This window comes from Thunnus maccoyii, chromosome 18, assembly GCF_910596095.1.
Source record: "Thunnus maccoyii chromosome 18, fThuMac1.1, whole genome shotgun sequence".
Classification (NCBI taxonomy): domain Eukaryota; kingdom Metazoa; phylum Chordata; class Actinopteri; order Scombriformes; family Scombridae; genus Thunnus; species Thunnus maccoyii.
Window position 1 is genome coordinate 5201240 of NC_056550.1, and position 26261 is coordinate 5227500.

The 26261-nt window shown below is 38.5% G+C and overlaps 1 protein-coding gene across 1 annotated transcript in view; it reads left to right on the top strand.

Moving 5' to 3' along the window:
* cpt1a2b (carnitine palmitoyltransferase 1A2b) overlaps positions 1-24198 on the top strand; it is a 39115-nt gene extending 14917 nt beyond the window's left edge. The window contains exons 8-19 of the mRNA XM_042392529.1: positions 218-325; positions 1056-1143; positions 1383-1578; positions 5727-5915; positions 8086-8191; positions 10136-10252; positions 18257-18421; positions 21651-21779; positions 21993-22148; positions 23280-23393; positions 23486-23578; positions 24018-24198. Of these exons, the coding sequence (XP_042248463.1) occupies positions 218-325; positions 1056-1143; positions 1383-1578; positions 5727-5915; positions 8086-8191; positions 10136-10252; positions 18257-18421; positions 21651-21779; positions 21993-22148; positions 23280-23393; positions 23486-23578; positions 24018-24146 (1590 nt within the window). The 3' untranslated portion in view covers positions 24147-24198. The remainder of the gene's footprint in view (positions 1-217; positions 326-1055; positions 1144-1382; positions 1579-5726; positions 5916-8085; positions 8192-10135; positions 10253-18256; positions 18422-21650; positions 21780-21992; positions 22149-23279; positions 23394-23485; positions 23579-24017) is intronic.
* The last annotated feature ends 2063 nt before the right edge of the window (positions 24199-26261 follow it).

Genomic DNA, 26261 nt, shown 5'->3' on the forward strand with positions numbered 1-26261 from the left:
TCTCCTTCCTGTCCTCCTCCCATCCCTCACTTAAACTTCTTGTCCTCTGCCCTATTTCAGCAATCATTCTTTGAACTTCTGCCCCCTTAATGTTTCTTGTTCACAGTTATATAAGAGAATTACATGATATTTTACTCCCTTGTTAGTTGTCTTCAAAAGCATCAGCAGATATGAGAGTTTGTGAATGTTTTATATGTCCTGTGATTGTGTTTAACAGGACTTCCTGTATGTGACCCCGACCTCTGTGCAGGCAGCCAGGGCAGGCAACACCATTACTGCTCTGCTGCTGTACCGCCGCAAGGTCAACCGGGAGGAACTCAAACCGGTAACACCACTTATTTGTCTTCTTTGAAGAGTTGATGGATTAATAGGGTGCATTGTGGGTGTGTGTTTGGAGGAAAGATGGCATGTTTGGAAGGGGGTTTATTATCTAAGTTGTTGAGTATTTTTGCCATTATTTTTTTTATTATTATTTTTGCGAATTTTCTAAACTTTCAAGATCATCGGTCATAAAAGTCCATATTCAATTAAAATCTTTTTGTGTAAGATTTACGGTGAACTGAGAACTTGTCAGCTGGTGGCAGTGAAGATCATCAGAAGCAACTAGTTTGTGAAAAACATATCAAAGAAATATAATGTCTTTCTCTCTGTTTAGTTTCATTTCAACATGCTTTTGCTGACATGAATGCCATAAATGTATATTCCTAAATTCTCCATCAAGAATAAGCGGATGTAGATGCTTTTCATTTAACATGATAGGAAATAAAAATATATTAATAGGTTAAACAAGATCAGGTAAATATGACAAAATGTAGGAAAAAATATCATAATGGTACAGTATGCTGCAGAGTCAAAATAATCCTTTAGTTATTATATGTCCCAAATTTAAAGGAATTTTCTGAACTTGTGGACTGTCTTTATATTTGTATATGTTTCAGTATTTTCTTTTCTGGTCTAGAAAGAAATGTTACCGAAGTGAAACCAGCATTAAAATGAGATAATGTAATAATTAACAATGGAGATCAATAATGGATCTGTGTGTCTCTGTGTGTCAGAGTCGTGTTCCAGGTACCGTCATCCCTCTGTGTGCTGCTCAGTGTGAGAGGATGTTCAACACAACACGCACACCAGGAGATGAGACTGGTAACATACACACACACACACAACTACACACACTTTATTGCTGCATGCGTGGTCCATAGTTTATTGTTTATAAGATGAAATTCTGTTAGCTGATGTTTCTACACTGAGCTAATCTTCATCTTACATAAAATGATGAAAGAGCTGTAAAGTAGAAGTGAATTGGGAACAACACACACAGACACAAACACAATCCAAAAAAATTCTGTGTGCCTAATCCATAAAATTCCTCTTCTCCACAGATGTGCTCCAACACTGGCAGGACAGCGAGTTTGTGGCCGTGTACCACAAGGGCCGCTATTTCCGTTTGTGGGTGTACCAGGCTGGCCGGCTGCTGTCTCCCAGGGAGATCGAGTATCAGATCCAGAGAATCCTGGATGACCCTTCACCCCCACAACCCGGAGAAGACAAACTAGGAGCTCTCACTGCTGGAGACAGGTAGGAATAATGACACACATTTTGGTATATCCCAATGTATTCATGGAAATAACTGAATAATTCTCATTCTTTGCAGCTTGTGTTTGGTATTTAGTGTGCCTCTTGCCAGTGCAGACAAAGCTAGGAAACATGATTTTTGTATTTATTTCTTATGAAGTATTAAAGGACCAGTGTGTAGGATTTAGTGACATCTAGCTGTGAGGTTGCAGAATGCAACCAACTGAATACCCTCACCTTCCAAGCATGCAGGAGAATCTACGGTAGCTGAAAACTCACAAAAAATCTCTAGAGCCAGTGTTTGGTTTGTCCATTCTGGGCTACTGTAGAAACATGGCAGTGCAACATGGCTGCCTCCATGGAAGAGGACCCGCTCTCTATGTAGATATAAAGGGCTCATTCTAAGGTAACAAAAACACAAAGATTCTTATTTTCATGGGATTATACACTAATTAAAACATGCATGTCAACAAAGGAGTCACCTCACCATCAGACATCATGAATACGGGGGCCAACACTAGACAAGAGCTAAATTTAAAGAGGAAATTAAGTTGCTTTTTCCGTTGTTTTTAAAGATTTGTTTACATCAGCATGTAAAAACACAGAATTAAAACAGAGAAGTAAAAAAGACTTTCTACTGTTTAAACTATTCAATTATAAATGTAAATATATCTCAAATTTACACAGTAGAAGACTGCATAAAGGGATTGGGGCTTAAAAAGGTCTGTTCACCCATACCACGGAAACCCATTCATTAGCAGGCCCAAAATCTGGTATCTGGTGACAACGTATCAAAGGAAATTCATCACCTTGCCAACAGAAAGCTGGCAGTGAGAGGACCATTCAAAGGAACTGGCCAAACCAAACAGGAAAAAAAACGCAAACAACAAAGGCTACAGCAGCACAACAAAAATAGCTCTAAAGAGGACCGATCATCTGCGTCAAAACTTTAGGAAATGCAAAAATAACCAACACCAGCCCTGATGCTGGATTATGGACACAAGCTGTGGTGTGTCTTATCACTTGGTGGCACCAGAGCACAGACTAAGATAAACAAAAATGGCAATCAAGTGAACAAAGTCATGTGCTTTGCTAGTTGAATGCCAGGAAAATCTGATATTTACAGGAAAGCATTTAGAAGTCCGTACAGTGTTTCCCTTTGATTTGTAACTTGTCACCATCTCTTTTTTTTCAGTAAACATCACTCACTTTGAACTTCAAAATGATTTAAAATTAACACATGAAGCTTTCATTCTTTTAAAGTCTGCCAAAGAGATCTCTCCATGTGAGCAGTGGGATTTTAGTATCCTGCACTTTGTGTGCACTGTGTTACACACAGTGCATTTTTTATGGAAACCAATTATGTTGGCTACAGTTGCTCTGTAAATGACGCATGTTCCACTCATGTGTGGTCTAAGAGATTATGTGTCCATTGCCCAACCACAACCTGCCCAAAAACAATTTGAAATAGAATGTGTCTGTATCAGCTAAAATTGACAAAAGGGTCAATAGTTCAGTTTTCAAGTAGCAGACATATAATGTACATCCACTAAAATGATATTTTTTCAGATGGTCTAATAGCATTATTTCTGAATGTAAGAAGAGGACTCTACATTTGAAATTTACAGCTATTTCAAGACTTTTAGATGAGATACCACATCTGTGTTTTTATTTCAGCCCAACTCTTCAATGCTTTACATCACTTCCATTTTCCAAAGCATTTCCAACATTGTATTTCCTTCTTTTCAGGCAACCATTAGTTTCTGTATTTGTTCTACTTGTAAAGACTTGAAACTTGCTTGACAGGATGTTGCTGAAGTTTTTGCAATTTTTTTTCCCAAAATTTCAGTAAAAGATAATAAGGATTATTAAATACATTTCCATTCACCTGTTCGTTAAAGTATTTACACTTGGCTGAGAAAGGAAAGAAGGAGCATTGATGAAGAGTAGATGTGCTAAAGACATGGGGCACGGCCCAATTATTCATTCACTGAATTAAAATGTGCTATATAGGGATAGGTATTGTCATGGGGATATTAAATGACCTATATTGGGATATGAGATTTAGGTCATATCACCCATCCCTAGTTGCAACTGAGCAGATGATAAAAGCAGAGCAGAGGATAAAAAATGAAGGTGCTACAGTGCTCTCTGTTATAGTGATATTAACATTATGAATTTAAGTTTCTCTATGGTCTAAAGTATCTATAATTTTACATTAAATTAAAAATGATTTAAAAACATTCAAGTCTTCATCATATTTCATTTCAGATTAAATACAACAGTTGAAGCATTAGCATGAGAGCTCTACAAGCTGCTTTGTTCTGTATAAAAGTGTAGCATGAGGGAAAGACTATGTAGCAGCTTGTGACGGAATGACAGCTGGGTGTTTTTGCTTTGTCACTCTATGATGGATTGGCTGTAAGACAGTATTTAAGTTTGCATGAGTTTCACACTTTCAATGTCCATTATGCTGTGGAAAAACAGTGAGAGATAACAAAACAAACGCAAACAAGGGAATGTAGCAGAGTAATAAAAAGGAAGTCAAGGGACAGAAAGAAAAAATTAACTCGTATAAGGATGAATGATATGTGTCTTTGAGGTGTGGCATCGTGATAAGGTGAGGTGTTGAAACCTGACGAACAATAATGAGTCAGAGAAGGAATTTGAGGTAGGTGTGTGTGTGTGTGTGTGTGTGTGTGTGTGTGTGTGTGTGTGTGTGTGTGTGTGTGTGTGTGTGTGTGTGTGTGTGTGTGTGTGTGTGTGTGTGTGTGTGTGTGTGTGTGTTAGGCCTTACACATTGCAGCCTAAGTGTCTTTGTGCTCATGGACAGGAGAGATAAACCAGCAGTTCAACTGTTTGCCTGAGCATTCAGAAAGAATACATAAAACACAATCACACACACACATCTATTTTAATTTTTGAATGCCTTCGTTTAGTGACAGAAATATAGACACACAACTGATCCTCTTTCTTTCCCACAGAAATAACCTTTATTACACTGTTTCTTAAAGGACAGTTAGTCTTAGTCTTGGCAGTGAGTATGTATGTACTCACGCCTCCTTCCCTTTCCTCACTGATAGTAGATTGAGATTAGGTGTCTCAAGCAGGCACCTACTTGTTGCAGACCACATCTTGTGGTTCACCTTATCTTGTCTTGAAGCTTTTTTAGTGATGAATTCATCCAGTCTGTGACACAGATATTCAGAGTTACCCACTGGAGGAGCTACTGCCAGGCTCTAATGTCTCTCATGTCAGCTCATCTAGATTTTTTTCAGTATAAAAAAAACAAGATTAGTCTACAGCAGCTATTTTTAGACCACACCACCAGTTCAAAGGAAATGTTTAGTCATTACACCCCAAGCCACCCAACTACCAATATAACTTGCATGGCCTATATGTACACGGAAGATTATATTATGGGCTCTTTCTCAATCACTCAGAATAAAAGATGCTGTGGAGATTTATTGGTAATTTTACCTAAAATAAACAAATACGTTAATATGTTAAATGTATTTCTGAGTTGTCGGGTCAGCTGCAACTACCTGCATATTAAACAGTTTTTAATATAGTGATTTGAATATTTATTGCTTATTTATTTATTTTTTTTATATATGTTTGAAAATGTAACATAAAAAGAAGTTAATGTAAATGTAGCTGATTTTCTTAATGTGGTGAAACATTATCAAAAATGCACAATAGATGAACAATGATATCATTAATCTCATGGCACCCCTGGCTTGTCCTCATTGCACCCACTTTGGGAACTACTGGTCTACAGCTACGCTAGCAGCTCTATCAGGCTGTACTTAAAAACACAATGCTAACATGCTGATGTTTAGCACATGTAATGTTTACTAGGTTCACCATCGTTATGAACATCCATAGCTGAGTTTCCAACTAAAAATTTAGAGGAAGTAGTCGTTTTCTTAGTCAAATGCATCATCTTAACCACAACGGTTTCCTTGTTCATGACCTTTGTGTTCTTGTGTCTTGTTCGGCCATCTGTGCTATTTGGGACACTTGGGAAATGCCTTTTTCCTTTTTAGTGAGAATTTTTTTATGATGACACATAAGTACTGGCTGATGACCATAATATTCATCTGGTGTCTGATGTGTTTCACTCTTAACAGTGTTTAACCCTTTCCCAGGATTCCTTGGTCTCAGATGAGGAGGCAGTACTTCAGCACTGGTGTCAACAAGCGATCACTGGATGTCATTGAGAGGGCAGCATTCTTCGTAACTCTAGATGATGAAGAGCAAGGCATGAGGGGAGAGGACCCAGCAGGAAATTTGGACCGATACGCCAAGTCCCTGCTCCATGGCAAATGTTATGACAGGTTAGGAGGACACAGAGGGAAGAAAGTGCACAGGCATTGAGAAATCATCAGAGGTTCTGATATTGCAACCAGAGATGCATCACGTTGTATTAATCTCATAAGTGCTTTTTGGCTGCTACTGAATCCCTAAACAACCTCCACCTCTAATGCCCAAAGCAAAATTAATAAAGAAATCAATATTTAAGATAGATTAAACTGCTAAACAGTGTATTCCTGGATCATACACACAGCTTCACTTCTACAGTACTGTACCTACAAAAGTTTCAAAAAAAAGGAGCTCATAAAACAAGTTAGAAAACTTCAGATTAAAAACGTAATGATGCAAAACTGTAGCAAAATACCCAAACTGTCAGAATCATCCCAAAAGTTAGTACAGCAGCATTCTCCCTTAGTGCCAGTGTAGTTGTGAAGTGAAAGCATCTACAAAAGAGAGTTTTCCAGTCTTTCATTTTGATCTTCCATCTACAGCATGATTTGTATAAGTCTCTTTATGTCACCCTCTCTGGCTACCTACCGCAATCTGCTGCATCATACAACCAGTATGTCTGCATATCCTTTTATCTTTCTATCTTAATGTCTGTCTTAGTCTGAGACAATCTGATTCTGATCCAATTTTTGCCTCTTGCCATTCTCGTAAATTTTATGTGTAAAACATAGATGAACAAATGAAAGTTGTAGTGTTCCTACTGGGATTGTACCTTTTGGCAAAGCTGTAGCACTGGCTGGAAGAAAGCAGATAGATGGAGAAATGAACAATGGAATGCATCTGGTCTATAGTGATAAAGATAGCTAGATATATGTTCAGCAATATTTGAGTACCAATTGTACTGTGTCTAGTGCTAAAAGTTGGCACTAAATATGATTCTTAAAGGAATAGTTTGGCGTTTTGGGATTTCCCTTCTTGCTAAGACTTAGATGAGAAGATGGATACTACTCTCCTGTCTGGTTAATGTGAAGTTGCCATCAATAGTGGGTTAACTTAGCTTGGACTTGAAACAGGCGAAACGGCTTGCACTACTCTGTCCAAAGCTAACAAAATCCAACCACCAACTCCACATAAAAAACCAAGTGCCAAAAGAACACATTGAGGTTGAGTTATTTCTGTGGCATTCGCAGTAACCTCCTCATGATGATAATGAGACTCTGTTTCCCCCTGTTTCTGGTCTTAATGCTCAGCTAAACTAATGGTTAACAGATGTGTGGTATATCCAGTCTCATTTAATCTCTGCTGTATATAATGTTGCATGTATTGAAAAATGCTCTTTTTAGGGAACTTCCATCCACACTCAGTCTATCTTCCTCTGTCCCTCTCCCTCCAGCCAGTTCCTACGATCCTCTAAAACTCTTGGCAGCAGTCACAATCCTTGTCTCACTGATCAGGACAACAAAAACATTCTCTGCTTTTACGTACTTGCATGTTAACCACTAACACTGACTGAGTGTTCCAGTGCTTGCTGTCACTATGAAAGCCATATTGCTCTCTAATGTGATATGATGCTTCATCAACAAGAAGCCTTTACCAGTCACATTTTGTGTTTTTAAAAAAAAACAAAAAAAAACAAAACTGACCAATTTATGTATAAAATAAAGACAGTAGAGCACTCTTAAGAAACAGCTACATTGTCCTTTAGTTTGCAACAAATGCCATCAACACAAGCAACCACTGACACTGTACATTCAATTTACTGCCACCAATTCACATGTAAGCACATTAATTTACAACACCAGTTTTCCTGCAGCTCAGTGGGCACTGAATGGGTAACTTGAGTAAAATTTTGATATATAGATTTTAGATAATTATCACTGGAATCTCTTGCACGTAACTTTACTGTTTTGGTTCACTCTCACCTGTCCAATGGTGTTGTTTTGGGCCACAGAAGGCAGCTGTTTTCAGAGAAAAAGCTGCTCATTTTTTATTACCTGGAAACAAAACATTGAAAAAGTGGATAAAATATTTCTTCTCAGCATCTATTGGCATGAATATTGACCAGTACTATTATTGACAGTATCTATTTTATGATTCAAATAGAACATGAACATTTGAATATATACAGCAACTGCACATTTCATCACTTAAATGCTGCTTTTAAATACAAGATTGTTTATTTTCTCAACCCCCTGCTCTCTTTTTGCTGTTTCCTTCTTGTCTCTGTCTTCTCTTGTCTCTCAGATGGTTTGATAAATCCTTTTCCATTGTGATCTACAAGAATGGGAAGAATGGACTGAACGCAGAGCACTCCTGGGCTGATGCACCGACCGTGGCTCACCTTTGGGAGGTGTGTGTCTGTCTGCGTTCATGGGCTTGTGTTTGTTCATGTGAATTTCGCCTTACTAGCGTTTATCCACCACATTCTCTTACGCACAAGACAAGGAAGTGAAACAGTGTTTAGAGAAAACAGGATTAAAGAGGAAGCAAAAAAGAGATCCCACTGACAGATAGCTGGTTTTGAGGCACATTTGATTGCTGCATTGGAAAAAGACAAACCTGGCAAAGGCAATATCACACTCAGTATGTCATATACAGTGGGGTCCCAAAAACTGAAACCGATGGTCAAGATATTTATATTTTTCATTTGCTTTGAATGTAATACAGTTTTTATTTTTCATTTTAAATGATAATATCAGGTTAACAATTTGAATGAAGAGTTGAATCTTTGAAATATGTACATGAATTTCAGAATATCTCATAATATCATATTTGGTATGTCCCCCTTTTGCTTTAATGACAGCATGCACTCGAGCTGGCATGGACTCCATAAGTTTGTGCAAAACCTGATGAGCCATGTTACCTCATGATGATCTGATAATGTTCCAAAGAGCTTCTTGTGATGTCATAGAAGACTTGTTTTTCTCAGTCTTCAAGTAGCCCCATAACTGTTTAATGGGGTTGAGGTTAGGTGACTGTGGAGGAAAGTCCATGACAGTCAGGACTCCTTGGTCTTCTTTGGTCTTCAAGTAGTTCTTGCAAAGCTTTGAGATGTGTTTGGGGTCATTATCCTACTGCAGTATGAATCCTTCACCACAAAGATGCGAACCAGAGGGTGTAGCATGTCTCTGAAGAATGGAGTGGCACTTCTCCTTGGTCAGGACGGAGTCAATTTTACCGCATGTGTCCAACTCTAGAGTAGGCAAAACACCCCCAGACTTTAATATTCCCACCACCATGTTTCACTGTTGGTTTGATACGCTGCGCTATCGATACCTTCTCTCTTCCGTTTGTCTTCTTACATACACTCTTCTGTTACTGCCATGAATCGGAAACTTTCATCATTCATTAGTAAATAGAACTTTTTTTAAAGTCATCCACTGTGAAATTCTGGTAATTCCTAGCCCACCCAGAGCATTTGGCCTTGTTTCCCCTCTTGAGAAGTGGCTGAGAAACCGCTACTCGTCCACTGAGACCAGTTTTCTTTTCTATCTCTCAGGGAACTAAGCTTGATGTATTGATCTTCTGATGGTGTGGTGACTTTTGTTCTGCCTGATCGTGCTTTGGATACAACTGATCCAGTTTCTGCAAAGCATTTTAGAGCTCCATGCGCTTCCCCCTTAGAAACCTTTAGTCTAGCCATGATTTTATTCTGAGAAAGCTCCTCTTTGCTCAGAATAACAATTTGACTTCCGCAACTTTCACTTAGTTCTGATGCCATGTTTCCCCCTATATCAATGCTACTTAGTAAACAATGATGTGATTACAGGCAGTGGTCTTCTGAGCAGTGGAATAAAGTCACATGGTCTGACTCATTTTCTTATCTCAAGAGCGGATGTGTAAAAATATGCCATATGTGCGGTGAAACTCTCCATTAAATGTTACATAATCATACCTACAGGAAGTGTAGCCTTTCTGCCCACATGAGAGTGGAACTTTCCAGAATGACCACGAAACCGCTGTCAGTGGTTTACCATGAAATTAAACACTTATAGAAAGTGTGTGCGTCAACAGAATTCACATGTATACACACAGTGGAAGTCGGTGTTTCAACCCACAGCTCATGTCAATAAATTCTTCATGGTGTTATCTTAAGCAGACAAATTAATTTGTTCATGTTGAGTACAAGTACAAAGAACCTGTATCATCACTAGTAGTAATAATGCAGAATCAGCTTAAATTCTTCTGTACTTCTGTACTTTGCAAGAGACAACTAATTAAAGAGATGTTTAGGTAATTTCAGTGTGTTTTTATGCTGTATGTTGTGTATGAACATGTCTCTCCTCTTCCTCAGTACACACTGGCCACAGATGCCTTCCAGCTGGGCTACACTGAGGACGGGCATTGTAAGGGCGAGGTGGACCGCTCACTATACTACCCTCAGAGGCTGGTCTGGGACATCCCCGCAGAGGTACGTGCAGCAGGCAATGTGTGTGTGTTTGTCAAAATATTCTGCATTATCCCAGCTCAACACTGAAGACGGACCATGTGTGTACGTTGTTCAACGTTATTGAAAATACTTCATTCTATTGTTTGTACAAGCTTTTGGTTTTGAAGCTATCTGCCACAGTTTTTTATTATGAACATGCCTGATTCTTTTTACTGTTATTTGTCATTAGTTTAGGAGCATGTCTTCTTCATACCATGCTGACTTTTGGGGCTCTCCTGAGCAGTTCTTAAGACAATGCTATGCCATGTATTATGTCAGTTTTCCTCTTTTTTTTTTTTTTTTTTTTTTTTTTTTTTTTGAAGAAAATTGCACCTGCAGTACTAGAAGCCCATGAATACTGTATAATTGTTAGAAAGCCACAAAAGGTTCAGAACTATCCAAAAATCAATCAAATCCAATCACTTTGCTCACAGTCAGGGTTGTTTTTATGTCTGTTTCCATTTAGTTTTCCTTTCTATTTTATACATCACTTTTGATAACAGTGTTAGATCAGAGTCAAAATTTGTAAATCCATTCGGTCTAAAATACCACTGTAAAACTTATTTAGTACCACATATGTATGTAAGTGGCACTAAACAATACAATGGGACTCGACAAGCATGTTATGGTAATACACATATTGTACATTTACATAAATATATTCAGAATTTATGTAAATGTGATTATGAGTTATTATAGAGCCTGCTCACAATGTCTGCTGTGTGCTGTAAAAAGACTGCAGATAAGGCAAAAATGTTTACAGTTAAAAAAAAAAAAAGGTCTGTTTGCACATTGTGAAAGGACAACTGAACAGCTGTGATGCATTGGTTTAACAAGCGAACTGTGCTGTGGCAAAAATGGATGAATCTCTGGAGGCCAGTAAATAACAAGATCCTCAGGTTTCATCAATCAAGAGCTGTAGTAGTTTTTCTCTTTTTAGGGCCTGAGCCTTATTTCATGTGTTTTGTTTCTTTCTTATTCTGTCTTTACTATTACGCCACTTAAACCCTAAATTTGACCCCCTAAACATGCTCAAAAACTCACCAAATTTGGCACGCACATTAGGTCTGGTGAAAAATGTGATAAAATATAAAAATTAACCCCCAAAGTGCTAAAATGTGCTTGAGAGCGCCAACTATGTATCTAATATGGCCACCACGGCCCGTAGGAATGTCGTAGAGAGATCGAACCAAAACTCAATTATTCGTCTCATCAAGACCTACAAATTGTACGCTGACACCCCTGACCTAAATCCAACAGGAAGTCCACAATATGCTATCCCCTATGAGGGGAAGAGAAAAAATGGAGTGAGGGTGACTGATAAGTGATGAAGTGCAGTAGAAAATAAAATCATAACTACATTTTGGAGCTCTGTACTGCAGTTTTTCCTTTATCAAGGCCTGAGCACCTAGAGGTTCACTCACACTCTACCTTCAAATATATGAGTATTTTTCTGTGTCCAGCTGCAGTTACTTATTGTCTCTACACACCTGACAGTTCACATGTCAATCAAACTTTGACCAGGTCATGTGGGTTAAAAGTCTTTCCTTTTCTAAAAAATAGACTTGATGAAAATTAGGAAGTGAATTTGAATTGGTGCCAAATGAATTTAGTTAGTGATTAATAATTCTCTTATCATTAGTTGAAACCAGGCCCTCAGTTACACTTTCACTTTAAAAATCCACTTGAGTCATTTAAAAAAATGTTATTGCTAAGCAGTTGTTCTGGGCCCATGGTTATCTGGAAGCAGAAGGGAGGGGCAAACAATCCAGCTGTGATGGATCAGGGACAACTGTAAAGCATGGGGTTTAGTCAGCAGCTGTCCAATGCTTTTTTACGGTATTCACATCAGGGGAATTGAGCTCAGGTGTTAGAGAACAGGGGTAAAGGATCCAATTGTTGTTAACATGACGAATCTCAGACTAGGCAGAGAAGAAATATCTCAACCACACAATCACGAAACCCATCAGGTCCCACTCTGTGCGTGCGTGCGTGCGTGCGTGCGTGCGTGCGTGCGTGCGTGTGTGTGTGTGTGTGTGTGTGTGTGTGTGAACATACGTGTGAGTGTGTGCGTGTATTCAATATGTCTGTGGCTCATATCCATCTTAATACAAATCGGTCTTTGTTATAAATCATATCTGTACCTTACCTTTACTTTACTTCTTAAGGTCAACTGATAACGTAGACTGTCATAAAGTAGGTCAGCCCGATACTGTAGATTAAGATGAATTGCTCAAAATATGTTGTAACTAGTCCTTTAAGGCAGGTTGGATGAATGAGTGCAGTGATAAAACATGACATGTGAGTAGTGCTTAATAGACATGTTAGCTAAACACAAAATGATCCAGCAACCTGGGGGAGAGCGCACAAGCAAAGGGTCAGTAATAAGTCTGTACATATCCCATCCCATGTATGTAACAGACTAGATCAGTATCACTTCAAATGGGTGCAAATTCAGGTCTCACAAATTTCTTTGCTGAAAATGTGTGTTTTGACACTTATGGAAACAGGTTACAGCCAATGTCGGAAGAAGAAACAGTTGGAGGATTTGTGACTTAATTCAGCCTTCCTCTGTTCAGTCACAATGGAGGTGTGACGCTAGGGAGAATGTAGAACACAGGGACTGAAATACCAACAGTTAGCCTAATGTGAAGTGCAGGCATCCCTCAGTAGGTCAGATTTGATCAAAATCAGACCACAGGCTTGGCATTTAAATCTTAAAAATATTTCATGTTTTCTTATAAACTGCCCACTTAAGATGTATTTACATGATTTACATGCCATAAATCACTATTATACCAATGACTGAAATGCCATATCCCACCAGCATCTGGTTCACTGCAGATGAATTATGAATTACTTTCATTTTGCACTCAGTGTTTCAGTCAAAATGTTATATCCTTTTCCTCTAGCATAGCCCACCTTTGTTTGACTCTAAGAAAGGAGGAATTTTCCTCATCAACTTTTTTCTAGTCGTGGTAACAAACACAGGAAACTGCTTGTTTCCATTATAGTCTAGAGGCCGTAGTTGTTGGTGCTCGAGGTGGAGCTAGTTTGACCTGCTTTGTAAGTGTCATGAGATAAATCTGAGGGGCGTTGAGATGATAGATTGGGTGGGAACGAAGAAAAAACAGTTCTGCTGCATAAAATTGGATTCATTTTTCAGAACTTTTCTTTTATCTTATTTATTTCAAACCATGTGAGGGGAAATGTCTCGTTGGTGGAATTGCAAACAACTCAAAGACATCTGAAACATGACAAAGACACACAAATGCACACTTTTTTTTTTTTTGTAAGGGGCCACGAGCCAAACAGTTTGGGAACCACTAGTTTAATCTCTAACAATGTGTTGTAATTTATAAACTCATCTTTATTTTATTTTGTGTAAAATTTTAATCTGAAAAGTAACTAAGACTAAAGCTGTCAAATACATGTAGTGGTAGTAAAATAAAGTACAATATTTCCCTCTGAAATTTAGTGTAGTGGAAGTCTAAAGTAGCATCAAATGGAAATACTCAAGTAAAGTACAAGTACCTTAAAATTGTACTTAAGTAGAGTACTTGAGTAAATGTGTTACTTTCCCTCATTGTATTTAAATAATAATAATAATAGTTGAAACCAACTAAAGGCTTTCCAAAGCAGTGTTGCTGTAATAAATTAAGCATAATTGTGCATTAAAATCATACATTCTAAATTTTGACACCAAGATTTTTATTTTTACTGCAAATGTGTATCGGTTCTTAACATCAGTTATCGATCTCCTTGAGTTCTAATAATCGCTCTTAGTTTCAGCACTGAAAAAACCATATTCTTTGACCCACTTTGACCAGGTTGAATAGGGTGAATGTTTTTACAGATCATGGATGCTTGCAGTTCAGTGAGAGTAATTGTTATCTGTAACTGTAACTGTTAATCTGGGTGGTAATCAGTGATGTAACTATGTAAACAAATGCATGACGTGACATGATCTGGTGTGTAGTTTCCTGTGGTAAAAGTCCCGATGATCACACTTTTGCAATAGGAGAGTCGGCTCTGCTGGGGGTGAAGCAGGGATCTTCCCTCGTACCCTGTGTCTGAGCTGACAGACTACCAGGACAGATAGTTGTTTTTTTTAGTAGAAACTTTCACTGAGAAAACAAACGGAAAAGGAAACAGGCCACAGAAACTTTTAAAACCTTTCTTTCAACACATAGACACATGCTGTAGTGAGACTTTTAAAGAACAAAAAGTTTCGTTTTGAGTCAGTCCTTTCACCACTGTCTACCTTTTTCCTCTCATTGTGTTGCAGTGCATGCTGTCTGTAACCTTTCTAAACATGTACTTATCTTTTTGCCTAACCATGGGCCCAAAACAACTGCTTAACAATAACATTTTTTTAAATGTTTTAAGTGGATTTTTAAAGTGAAAGTGTAACTGAGGGCCTGGTTTTAACTAATAAGAGAATTATTAATCACTAACTAAATTAAAAGGCAGATTTGCAGGTCTGCTAGGTATTGAATAGTTTTTTATTGAAAAACAATATTTATAGATGTAGTGCAACGGTATGTTGACCTGTCACACAGAGGTGAGCTGTTGTGCAGTGTTATGGTGAACGGCAAGAATGATGTCCTGTATTGTTCTTAATGACAGTTAAGCTGAATGAGTTTGCTGGAAAATGAGCTCCTCTGTCTTTGTGGTGCATCATGGAGGGGGTGGGATGGATTGTTCATGATAGAGAGCAGTTTGTTCAGTTACACTCACTGACTCAGATGTCTCCAGGTTTTGACCATGTCATTATGTCATTAGTTTTGCAGGTATTTGGTCATAAACCTAAGTAGCCTAATGGGCAAACTGAAATTTTGAAACTGATGTTGGTGAAATGTCAGGAGATTACCCAATTTATTGCAATACATCCTGAGGGGATTACCAAAGTCAGTTAGATTCAGTGTTTGGGCACCATGAATGTCTGTACCAAATTTCATGGCAATCCATCCAATTGAGATATTTTGCTAAAAAACAAAAATGTTAACTTTATAGTGGCGCTAGAGTGAATATCAGGTGATCACCCCATTCACATTGCCGGCGCTAGTGCCATGCTGCTAGCATGGCTAAAAATGAAATAGAGGTTACATGCCTCACAGTTTTGTTCTTTTTCCTTGCACTTTTCTCATCTGTTTCAAAATGTGCCTAAATGTGTTACTTTCCCTCACTGTATTTAAATAATAATAATAATAGTTGAAACCAACTAAAGGCTTTCCAAAGCAGTGTTGCTGTAATAAATGAAGCATAATTGTGCATTAAAATCATACATTCTAAATTTTGACACCAAGATTTTTATTTTTACTGCAAATGTGTATCGGTTCTTAACATCAGTTATCGATCTCCTTGAGTTCTAATAATCACTCTTGGTTTCAGCACTGAAAAAACCATATTGGTTGACCCACTTTGACCAGGTTGAATAGGGTGAATGTTTTTACAGATCATGGATGCTTGCAGTTCAGTGAGAGTAATTGTTATCTGTAACTGTAACTGTTAATCTGAGTGGTAATCAGCGATGTAACTATGTAAACAAACGCATGACGTGACATGATCTGGTGTGTAGTTTCCTTTGGCAAAAGTCCCGATGATCACACTTTTGCAATAGGAGAGTCGGCTCTGCTGGGGGTGAAGCAGGGATCTTCCCCCGTACCCTGTGTCTGAGCTGACAGACTACCAGGACAGATAGTTGTTTTTTTTAGTAGAAACTTTCACTGAGAAAACAAACGGAAAAGGAAACGGGCCACAGAAACGTTTAAAACCTTTCTTTCAACACATAGACACATGCTGTAGTGAGACTTTTAAAGAACAAAAAGTTTCGTTTTGAGTCAGTCCTTTCACCACTGTCTGTTTACCTTTTTCCTCTCATTGTGTTGCAGTTCATGCTGTCTGTAACCTTTCTAAACATGTGCTTATCTTTTTGCCTTTTTACACTTCATAGTGTTAAACCCACTGAGAAGATGTACATGTGATAAAAGTCAGGTGTTGCGTGGTCCAGTTAGTTAATGTTGTATCACATGTCATAGATTTATCAGTCATTAAAGATTAATGACTGTTTAATCACTTTTCATCCTGTGCCCCTCCCTTCTGCTTCCAGATAACCATGGGCCCAAAACAACTGCTTAACAATAACATTTTTTTAAATGTTTTAAGTGGATTTTTAAAGTGAAAGTGTAACTGAGGGCCTGGTTTTAACTAATAAGAGAATTATTAATCACTAACTAAATTAAAAGGCAGATTTGCAGGTCTGCTAGGTATTGAATAGTTTTTTATTGAAAAACAATATTTATAGATGTAGTGCAACGGTATGTTGACCTGTCACACAGAGGTGAGCTGTTGTGCAGTGTTATGGTGAACGGCAAGAATGATGTCCTGTATTGTTCTTAATGACAGTTAAGCTGAATGAGTTTGCTGGAAAATGAGCTCCTCTGTCTCTGTGGTGCATCATGGAGGGGGTGGGATGGATTGTTCATGATAGAGAGCAGTTTGTTCAGTTACACTCACTGACTCAGATGTCTCCAGGTTTTGACCATGTCATTATGTCATTAGTTTTGCAGGTATTTGGTCATAAACCTAAGTAGCCTAATGGGCAAACTGAAATTTTGAAACTGATGTTGGTGAAATGTCAGGAGATTACCCAATTTATTGCAATACATCCTGAGGGGATTACCAAAGTCAGTTAGATTCAGTGTTTGGGCACCATGAATGTCTGTACCAAATTTCATGGCAATCCATCCAATTGAGATATTTTGCTAAAAAACAAAAATGTTAACTTTATAGTGGCGCTAGAGTGAATATCAGGTGATCACCCCATTCACATTGCCGGCGCTAGTGCCATGCTGCTAGCATGGCTAAAAATGAAATAGAGGTTACATGCCTCACAGTTTTGTTCTTTTTCCTTGCACTTTTCTCATCTGTTTCAAAATGTGCCTAATTGGCACATGTAATGTCTGCTTGAAGCATACAACACAACAGCCAGGCCACTTTATACAGTCACTATGTGTGGAGTGTGTTTGCTTACATATCATTTGACCCAGGGCACTATGCTGTATGATGTCTAGGTAAGTGATAATTGTGTCTATTGTGAACTGTTCTTTTTGTCTCATTAAACATTCTCTGTGGTTGTTGGGTGGCACCCAAATGCATATGGTCCAAAGTTTAATAAACACTTCACTGACAACATGAACATGTCCTGTCTTTGCCAGTCCCTGCACTGTTGAGTTTGCTGCATTCACCTTGATGTGTTAGTTAGACATTTTAAAGTTCATAAATTGACTCTTGTATTTAAAGCTCCCCTCCAGAAATATTCTACTTGGAATAACAATTTGTGTCTGATATGGTTTTCCCACATAGAAGTTGAGTTACCTAGTTAAACAGTCTTAAAATTACCATACATATCCTTATTCTCCCTCATTGAAAAATTCAGAATCTATGAATATGCGAATATGTTTCATTTCAAGTCTATTCTCAATGTACATACATCATTCTGCGCAGTGAAGGTTAAATAAGGAAGTAATAATATGCAAAATACATTTTTGAGTGAAGGGGGTTTTTCAAGTATAAATCTGATGATGTCACACTAATTCCCAGCACTGTAAAAATAATCTGAACTAGGACAAAAAAAAAGGGTTCATACCAACACAGTGCTGGGTCTTGGGAGCAGTTTTTAGTCTTGGAAGGCCAAGTATAGCAAAAATAAACAAAACACATTTTGTACTGTCACAAAGTGTTGTTAACACAGAGGGTAAGTTAAAGAGTGCTGACAGTTGTATCATGCTTGACTAGAGTCAGTTATATGTTCTTATGACATCTTATTAACAGATTTTTACTTGTTTGATGAGCAGGGTGAACCTAAATGACAGAAAAAAATTTTTTTCCCTTTTGGCTTCCTGCCTAAGTGCCAAACAGTCAGTGAAAGATCAAATAACTTTTGTTCCAGTTTTTAATTCTGTTTCTCTCTTTGTCTGTCAGGTTCAGGCTCAGGCATGCAGTTCTCTAGCTGTTGCCCAAGCGTTGGCAGATGATGTGGACTGTCATGTGTTTCCCTTCAGAGAGTTTGGAAAAGGACGGATCAAGAAGCTTCGTGTCAGCCCTGATGCATTCATACAGATCGGCTTGCAGCTAGCATACTACAGGGTAATTAACACATATACACACACACTTGGAGCTAAAATATTTCAAAGAGCACCTTTGTAGGTACCCTAGTGGCAGAAATTTATATTTTATTTTGGAATTTCCATCAAGAAAGATCATGGAGAGCGTAGAAATGAGACATGAACATTGTCTAAAATTAAATGCTGAATGTTGCTGACCCAGGGGAAAATATGCTGATAAATTATACTCTAAACTACATCAAATATCTTTGGGAATGGTGTACTGAAGCACCGAATCAGCCAATAGCAGGCCTCCGGATGTGATGTGCCATGACTGCATCACAGCTCATGCATACCTTGTCATGATTAAGATGACTCATTATTCATAATTTCCCACACTTGCATGCGTCACTATATGAAACGGGAGAAAGGCTTATATATTGTATTTCCCTACAGTTATGTTGGCAATATCAATGTGTGCTGTTTGGTTTTAACATCCTCACAACACTGATGCTTGTGAAAGCATTTTCTTTGTTTGTTAAAAGGTTAAGTTAGTAATTTCAATAGCAAAAAATCAAGGTTTGAGCTTTGATAGCAGCACTAAAGATTCTCTTCTGATTGGACAACTCTGTGGGCCTTTTTTGTGTTTTGTGAAGTAGGTCAGATTCACCATGTTGTGGATATACAGTAATACATGTAACTACTTTACACATGTACCTGAATCTACCGTGACTTACTACAATATATATTCGTCCTATCCAAATAGGGCTGGAAGATACAACCTTAAATCTACACTACACATTTTAAATAAATAAGTGCTCAGTTGTTGCCTTCTCCTGTTAGATCATTTCCATCCCGATTACAGTGTAACAAATTGAAGACTCTGGACTTTGGGACTGGACTGCAAACTGATTGGTTGGTTGAACTTCTGGTTAGTTGTTAACCTGTTATTAAATTTGGCTTATTGTCCAATCCTATGTCCAAACCAAGAAGCAGCCACCATGGCTGAGTGTTGAAGCCAATGCCAATTGCATCAAGACATTGTTGCTTTTTTTTGCACAAGTTGTGTCTCAATTGTTAATTTCACCTACGTGTAATAATAAAGGAGAATACTGGAACACATGGGGCAAATGTTTACTTAACTTTACTTCAAGGTCAAGAAAGAATCATCTATGCAATAATAAAGTTTACTGTGATCCATGTTTTCCATTATTCACATTTCATATAAACACATATGTGGGGGGCATATGACAGAGACTCATCAGCCACACACTTCTCCGTTCTCTGTTAAAGAGCAGCTGAGATTGACACTAAAATGAGAATTGCTGGTCCACCTTAAAAGTCAGTCCACCTTAAGTGGACAGAGAGCCTGGTCAAGTTGTCATGTGTTGTTGTTTACTTCGGGGCTAACCCCCTTCGATAGATGAGTATTTTCTTGAGGAGCTGCAGCATTTATTAACTGACACACAGCCTGTACTGTACATTTACTGCCAGATCGACAACTTACTGCTGAACTTTTCCTCTGCTCCGCACGCGTTCACGTCATGTTTCTGCCGCTCGCGCAACTACACACGCACATTTACACACACATACACACACGCGCGCACTGCCTTATTCCTTAACGGAGCAAAGCTACTCTTGCGAAAACACGTAGATGTCCTTTGAAGAACGAAGAGAGTGACGATGACTAAAAAATCCACAATAACGTAGGGTGTTGCACAGTATGCGAGAGAAAATCATTAATTATCGTCTGTATGTATGAGATTACAGGTGTCATAGGACAAAAAGCAAAGTCAACAACATGAACCTGCACTTTCTCTATAGCTGGTCATAATCACCTTTTTTCAAACCCAACAGCCTAACAGGGTCATTTCCTCTCTCCTCCTATTTCCTGACTTTCTTCTGGTACATGGGTGTAGTTTTTGGTATATAACTATAAATAATTTTATTATTGTTGGTGAAAATTCCTCCCAAAAGCAAATGAAGACATCAGGTCCTTTTTTAAAGAAGAACCAAAGTGTCAGTAACAGTTGAGCTTCCTTAATAAGAATGTTCTGTAATCAATCCAAATATTAATCTTGAAATTAATGGGAGAAATATTTACTATTTAATGCCATCTGTCCCCTTTTCCATGAGTGGATCAAGAGCAGAGTTATTATTGCATATGTGTCATTAAGACATGAACATAATTTATAAGCTAAATTAGCCGTAGCTTGTCCAACTGATATGTTTGTGACTGTCACACACAGACAGGTGAGCTGCAGCCTCTCAGGTGAGCTCTGATATCACAGTGAAAGATCTAGCCATAAGTTCAGGAGTTGAATGAAAAATAATACAAATAGAAGTTTTCAAGATGATTTAAAGAGGTTTGATCATCACTGTGGCTCTGTCATGAAACTCTTGTGTTGTTGCCACACAATCCACAAACTGAAGTAAGGACAGAATCTCAGGTGAGGTTTGAAAACCTTCCAGCAGCGAGTTACAGAGCAACATATCACCTACAGGTCTGTTTCATTTATTCTGACAGTCTGTGATATGTTATTTTTAAATTTTCATTTTGGTCTCAGATTCATAGTTAAGTAGTCTATCAATAAAATAAAACGTAAAAATCAGAGAACACAACATGATACAAGTCCGGTTTCAGGCAAATCAACAAATACATATTTGGTAAACATCTGGCAGTCAGGCTCTTTATGTGTGGGTGCCCATGCCTACACAAGTGAAAAGAGTGAGAGGAAGTACACACACACAATTATTTTGGCCATCATTCAACAAAAAGTTAAACAAACCTACGCCTTTGATTGAGTTTAAATCTGGAATCACACTGCCTTGATGCTTCGTATCTCAAGTTTCCTTAACTCCTTTCCTGTGCAGATCTCTGTGTTCGTATTTCCTGTTTATAGATGTAGTGTCTCTCTCTTGGACTGTTATTTGAGATTCACATGTCATTCTGAGGTCATTACTCCTCCTCCAGACTTCTGATGAGCTTGTTTTCCATCCCTGAAAATTGTTTTGTCTATTTCCTCCCTTCTTGTCTGACTTTACTGACTCAACTGTAACATATTTGATGAATTCATAGCTTGATAATAATAATAAAATAATAATCTTAGTTATATTACCATAGATAACCATAAATGTTAGCTTAGATGAGACAGTATTGTTGTTTTCAATCTTCAAATGTGTTTTAAACAATAACGACATTTGCATCTCTTTCATCTTCCCCCATCTTCCCCTGAATCTCTTCTTCCCACCTCCTCCTTCTCTTCTTACAGGATCGTGGTGGTTTCTGTCTGACTTATGAGGCATCAATGACCCGTCTTTTCAGAGAGGGCCGCACAGAAACTGTGCGATCCTGCTCCAACGATAGCTGTGCCTTCGTTAAAGCTTTAGAGGGTGGAGAGGTACTGATAAAAGTCAAAGCTTAAGCAAAATTTCAAACTGTTAGTATCTGATGACCTCAACGTCAGTACAAACTGAAGTCCAAAATTCCCATTTTTGTGCTGTATTTCTGGTGATTTTTTTTTTTTAGTTCAGAGAAGGACTACAGTAGTTTTTTTTTTTTGTTTTTTTTTTTTTTTAGTGTATGTCAGTGAAAGTGTGATTTGTTTGGACAGACAGAGGACCAATGCAGGCGTCTCTTCCGACTGGCCTCAGAGAGGCACCAGAACCTTTATCGACTGGCTATGACTGGAGATGGAATTGACAGACACCTCTTCTGCCTGTACGTGGTCTCCAAATACCTGGGGGTGGAGTCACCCTTCCTCAAAGAGGTAAGTGTTTGGTTTTGTTCATTGTCAGTGTTTCATTGCTATTTTGTGGCCCCATATTTAATCTCCTTGGGTGTATGGGCTATGTTGGGCTCTCAAAATTTACCTGCTATTTTGGCTCATGTATGTGCAGCAGCATGAAGTACAAAAGAGCTTGGTGAGATGGAATATAGATGGGGGGTGTTGTCATATGTGGGGGACATATGAAAAACTCAAGACAGAGACTCATCGGCTAGACATTTCTCCGTTCTCTGTTAAACAGTGGCTGAGATTGACACTAAAATGAGAATAGCTGGTCCACCTTAAAAGTCAGTCCACCTGAAGTGAGCCTGGTCAGGTTAAGCTAACGTGTTGTTGCTAACTTCGGGGCTAACCCCCTTCGATAGGTGTGTATTTTCTTTGCCTTGAGGAGCTGCAGCATTTATTAACTGACAAACAGCCTGTACTGTACATTTACTGCCAGATTGACAACTTACTGCTAAACTTTTCCTCTGCTCCGCTCGCGTTCACGTCATGTTTCTTCCGCTCACCCGCTGCGCTCGCGCAACTACACGCGCACATTTACACACACATACCCACGCACTGCCTTATTCCCTGACGGAGCTACGCGACTCTTGTACCTTTCACGTAGATGTCCTTTGAAGAACGAAGAGAGGGAGGATGACTAAAGATTGCATCACCACAGAAATAAAGTAACACTGGAATGCAGACTAACAGTAACGACACACTTCACATGAGACAAGACTTAAATATGCACACAGACAGGTTTTAGACTGATTTCTGTTCACACACTGAAAGGGAAAAGACCTTTGGCAAACACAGTGACAATGCAGCTTTATATGTTTATCCAAATTCTGAGAGTTGCTGAGTGTTGTTAAGTCAGTGTAAAACAGAGTAAACTGCAGCTCAATTATAGTTCAGTGAACCTTGAAGTATAATTTCAACAGTCCATGGAAGAAGATACTGTAAACCATCACTGGAAACGAAGAGTCAAAATCCACCTGCGATTAAAGCTAAAAGAGAGATGTGTGTGTGGGATAAGACGATTTGTAAATGCTGCTTGCAGAGCAGATTTGCCGTTACCTGTTCCTACTTCATCCCTTTCTCTTCATCTGCCTCTGTCAAACATTCCAGGTTTTGTCGGAGCCTTGGCGTCTCTCCACCAGTCAGACCCCAGTTCAGCAGATGGAACTGTTTGATCTGAAGAACAACCCGGAGTACATATCGCTGGGCGGAGGGTTCGGACCTGTGAGTGACACACACATAGTTTCCCACATAGTCACAAGCTCAGAGCAGTGTATTAACTTGTGTCTCATGTGGTCTCTATGGTTCCATATCAGGTTGCTGATGATGGTTATGGGGTTTCATACATCATTGTGGGAGAAGATATGATCAACTTCCATGTGTCATCCAAATACTCCTGCAGTGAGACTGTAAGTAAAGCCTACCATTTTCACACTTATCATATTAACTGCACATTTGTGACCAAGATGTTCAACTAATATCCAATATCACTGAAATTGAAAAACACTGAAAGGACAGTTTCAACTTTATTATGTTCACTCAGGCTGGGGTAGTAAGGTCCATTGAATTAAAACTGCAATAGAGTAGGTGGTCATCTTCGAGTTGCATCACTTTTCATTCCGACCACAGGGGACATTATAGAACATACTAAGCACAACTAAGCGATTGCTTCATAGTCTGTTCTCAGTTCTCATTTTTATTCAGGAATCCTGCCTTTAAGAAAGTAGCTGACTCATGTAATTGCAACCACTTCTGTCTCTCTGTGGTTTTTATTTTCTGCCTATAACCATCTTTCTCTTTCCCTTTTTCAAAACTCTTCTTAATTCTTGTCTCTGATTTTCATTTTAGGACTCCCACAGATTTGGAGCTCAGATAAGTAAAGCTCTGCAAGACGTCATGAATCTCCTCTCTGCTGACCCCAAATTTTCCTCGTCCTCCAAAGGCACAGCAAAGCCTCAATCCAAGAAACTCCTCTAAGGACGGCTGAGAACATGCCACAATGCTCTTAAAATTAAAATCATCCATTAAACTGTCAAGTTCATTGAATGAGGCACAGTAGTAACATAACACCTTGGCAAACTGAAGACACAACAAGCCCTTTGTTGTTTGATAGGTCATCTGTGTTGCATCACAGCACTCTCCCACGTCATCTAATCGGCATTCCTCTATTAAAAAAACATGGAGTTTAAAAGCTTTCACTAACAAATATATTTGACAGCTATTCAGCATGAACACACATGTCAAAGAAATTCAGCTAGACATTAGAAAATGCAAAATGCTTCCGAACACTACTTCCTCTGAGAATATGAAACCTTTCTTGGATGATTTTTCAGAAAGAGGGGGCAGAGGTTAGCACTTAGAAAGGAGATCATTTGGGGAGAAGTGAGAAGCAGAGAAGAATTACGCATTTCCTGTGAGAGGAAAGTATTAACTTATCCTAAATTGCAATAAAAGTGAAGTGGAATTTTTTTTTTTTAGTTTGTAAGAATACTCAAGTGCCCGTGCAGTGCAATTCATAAAAATGTATTTTCAAATTTACTGCTAAAAACTGTAAAAGCTGAAGGAAGAAAGGAGGTATAAAAGGGCGGATAAGAATGAAGCAAAGATAAAGATCTAAGTGAACATGGGAAGAGTTGCTTAGAGACCTCCAACCAAATTAGTCCCATTTTCCTTATTGTCAGTTAGTTTGATGTATCAGATGAAGCTGGAAGTTTACATGCTAGACATTGACAGCCCTACGACAGACTGGTGGGAATTGGGAATGGCAAATTCAAATGTTTTTTTTCCAGGTCATTGTTACTTTTACCCTTCACCTGATCTCTGGTCAAGCCATGTACCACAGCCTGAATCAATAGTCATCTTTTTAGTTAAATTTTCAATGACTTACTGGTTGTTTTTGCTGTTGTTACAAGTACATGTTATGGTATGGTGCCAATAGTGACACAGCCACAGTAAAAGACATCCTTAAGGGTACTGTTGGTACTTTTATCCAACACCTAGTAATGTATGTGTTGAATGTTTCCCTCACATTAGCACGCACACAGGTTGCACAGAGATAAACGAACATATCTCAAAGACAAATAAAATTCTGTTTACATCAAAGGACCAGTGTAAGATTTAGTGGCATCTAGCAGAACGGACTTGGCAGAAATGGAATATAATATTCATTATGTGTATAATCACCTGAAAATAAGAATTGTTGTTTTCGTTACCTTAGAATGAGCCCTTTACATCCATATAGGGAGCAGGTCCTCATCCATGGAGCACGCCATGTCGCACTGCCATGTTTCTACAGTGGCTCAGAACGGACAAACCAAACACTGGCTCTAGAGAGGGCCTTTCAAGTTTTTCACAAGTTTTGCAGCCACCATAGGTTCTCCTACACACTTGGAAGGGGAAAGGGGAGGGGGGTATTCAGTTTGTTGCAATCTGCAACCTCACTGCTAGATGCCACTAAATCTTACACACTTGTCCTTTTTAAATGTTTCTCACCAAAATGCATTGTGTGAATTCATGTTGAATGCATTTCCTTTCTCATAACATTTTCCATGTTTGCTAGCTTGCAGTCTTCTTCACTGGCTTTGCTGGCACATTGCTACTACATTTCTACCAACTGGAATAAGTAGTTGCAGGAACATTGCTCCATAGAGATAGTGGTGGTTAAAATCTCTGCAGGGTAAAAGGTTGATGTGCTTATAGCCAGTCTTAAACCTGTTCACGTTGCTTTGATGATGATATATGTGATTGTTTCATGGTGTGCAGGACATTTGAGGTTTGTATTTTAAGCTGTTAAATTGAGAAATCTGTTATTATCTGATTCAATGAGCATGTGAATGAAGCTTGAAATTGAAAGTGGTTCGTGATGACTTTGAACTTCGGTTTCAGTTATAGGGTTATCAGATATGATTCAGTGTCTCTGAATGCCAGCTGGAAGGCTGCCAACTTCTAGAGCATTGTGACACAGCATCATGTTCTAACACAAGCCCCAAGGAAACCACATTCATCTCATTTAATGTCTTATACATTTAAATGTGACTTTGTCATTTAGGTAATGTTTTGAAATTGTTTGAATTCAGTCATTTTCACATGAAT